At 43.4% G+C, this 2,346-nt stretch overlaps 1 protein-coding gene across 5 annotated transcripts in view; it reads right to left on the bottom strand.

Moving 5' to 3' along the window:
• The window catches only part of LOC117938609 (zinc finger protein 2-like), a 14,525-nt gene that overhangs the window by 6,632 nt on the left and 5,547 nt on the right, over window positions 1-2,346 (bottom strand). For 2 of the 5 annotated variants that reach the window (XM_034863303.1, XM_034863304.1), the window contains exons 5-8: window positions 2,231-2,341; window positions 1,948-2,065; window positions 1,380-1,709; window positions 379-1,230 (exon numbers count right to left, since the gene is read on the bottom strand). In XM_034863303.1, coding sequence (XP_034719194.1) covers window positions 470-1,230; window positions 1,380-1,709; window positions 1,948-2,065; window positions 2,231-2,341 — 1,320 coding nt within the window. In that variant the 3' untranslated portion in view covers window positions 379-469. Of the gene's footprint in view, window positions 1-19; window positions 162-378; window positions 1,231-1,379; window positions 1,710-1,947; window positions 2,066-2,230; window positions 2,342-2,346 lie in introns of those variants that run through there. The other 3 variants (XR_004655449.1, XR_004655448.1, XM_034863305.1) reach the window with 3 other exon arrangements.

Here is a 2,346-nt window from a genome sequence, read left to right as displayed (position 1 = left end):
TAAAGATTGAGAACTAAATCTCTTCTCACAAAGGCTGCAAGCAAAGGACCGGACTGTCCATTTAGAGTGAGTGAGTAAATGGTGTTTCAGGTGTTGGCGCCATTTGTATGCCTTGTTACACTGAGTGCACTTGAATGGTCATGCAGAAGTGTGAACAAGTGTGAGCACTCTTTCGTTTTGGTATATATTGTTTTCAGAAATCTGTAACCTACAGTAACTAAGCTAAATTAAATACATTTAAATTGTTTATTCATCCCCAGTGGGGAAATTACAATTTACACTCTGCATACACACTTTGTTAGTAATCACACACAGGCCTGAAATACACACACGCTCACCTATACATGCACTAATGGAGAGATGTCAGAGTTTCTGGTGTAGAAATGAACCAGGCTTTTATTTATAACTATACATTCTCCAAAAGTCAAAACTGTATGCTATATGATTGTATGGACCTTGAGGTATACCCTCATGTTAAGTCTTGTGACATGTTAAACACTGGTAAGGTTTCTCTCTTGTGTGTCTTCATGTGTCTCTTCAGTCCTGTCTCGAGTTTGAACGATATGTCACATTGTGAGCAAGCGTACGGCCTCTCTCCTGTGTGGAATTGCCGATGTTGTGTCAAATGCATAGCTGTGGTGAAACCTTTTCCACAGATGTCGCACTGATTAGGCCGCTCCCCTGTGTGCTTGCGTGTGTGCACCCGCAAGGCCCCAGAAGTACGAAAAGACATACCACACGTGCTGCAAAGGTACGGCTTCTCTTTCTTATGCCTCCTTATGTGCACTGTGAGCATATATGGCTGTGTGAATCTCTTGTTACAAAAATGACAGGCATACGGACGCTCACCGGTGTGAATGCGCACATGGGACTTCATTTCTCCATTTGTCGAGAACCTCTTGTCACAGTACGAGCAGCCAAATGGCCGCTCTCCGCTGTGACGACGTAGATGAACTTTAAGCTCAGACCTAGTACCAAATTTCTTCTCGCATAGGTTACAAGGATGGGGTCTACGGTTAGAGTGACTACGAAGATGAAAGTTTAGGTCTTTACGGCTTTTATAGGTCTTGTCGCACTGAGTGCACTTGAATGGCCGTGCCGAAGTGTGAACAACTCGATGATGTTTCAAGGTGGAACGGGATGCAAATGTCTTTCCACATTCCAGGCAAATGTTCTCATTGGCTCTTACGGAGTCCTCACTGAATGGAAGAGAGACATCGGCTCTGCCTCCTGTCAACAGGAAACGAGAGCATTAGTGATATATTCTTCATCTCTCCATCTCCATCTGGTGTCGGGTTGCAGGGGGAGCAGCTCCAGCAGTGATATTATATATTTTTTCACATTATCAGAAAATCAGACACAATGGAAGAGATACTCACCACTCTCCCCTGGCTCAGCAGCCTCTTCTGAACATGGAGAGGAAGTGAGGGGTGACAGCCCGTACTCAGACAGCCCACAATCTGGTTCAATGGAACTGTTGTCTGTCTCTTCATCGTCCTCACAACTATCTTCTGGTCTCCAGCTGTTTTCTTGCTTCACTGTTGTCTGTACTGACTGCTCTCGATTTCTTCCCTGTGATTTCCCAGTGTCTTGTTTGCCCTCTTCAGGATCCATTATTTGATCCTGATCTTCAGATGCCGCTGAAGTCTGTTTCGAGGCGAGCGTGGAGAGGATGGCGTCTGACATAAAGGTGAATTCACCTGAGAAACGGATAACATTCATGTCAATGAAATCAGTACAGACTATTGGAAATATTAATTTTTTCACCAGGTGTCATTCATAAAGTACCAAGTCATTGATTAAGAAAAAAAAATTCTTCCTTTCCCTCATAGTATGTATTCACGGATACCACATTTTGACTCTACTTATTTACTTAATTTGGAAATCCAGATCAGCTGTTAAACCCAGTCATTTTGTATTGTACAAATAGAAGAGTTAGACTCTTACTTTTAGTCAACTTTTGCCACTCTTGTTGGTGCTGCAAAATCCTCTTCAGATCCTCAGGGTCAGAGAGAAACTGCTTAAACTCCTCGTCAAGGGAAGAAATGTCAAACATGGAGCCCACCTGGAAAAGAATAATAATAATAAGTGGATTTTAAACACAAACTGCTGCTCCTTCTTACAAGATCATCATTTGCTATGTGGATCTAACGTAAATGACGTAAATCACCAGCCAGCATTTAGGGAACCAGTGGATGGAAGGTGGGTTTATCTGCACCCTGCTGCCTACCTGTGAAAAACGTGGAACTGGGAGGAACTCTTCCAGCTGGTGGAAGAACTCCCACACCAGAATCTGCAGCGTTGTATCAAAACAAGCTCCATACTGTACTGGGAAGACCTCCTTAG

Source organism: Etheostoma cragini, chromosome 23 (genome assembly GCF_013103735.1).
Source record: "Etheostoma cragini isolate CJK2018 chromosome 23, CSU_Ecrag_1.0, whole genome shotgun sequence".
NCBI classification, from domain to species: domain Eukaryota; kingdom Metazoa; phylum Chordata; class Actinopteri; order Perciformes; family Percidae; genus Etheostoma; species Etheostoma cragini.
The sequence above is the reverse complement of the archived record's forward strand: the minus strand, read 5'-3'. Positions and strand labels throughout refer to the sequence as shown.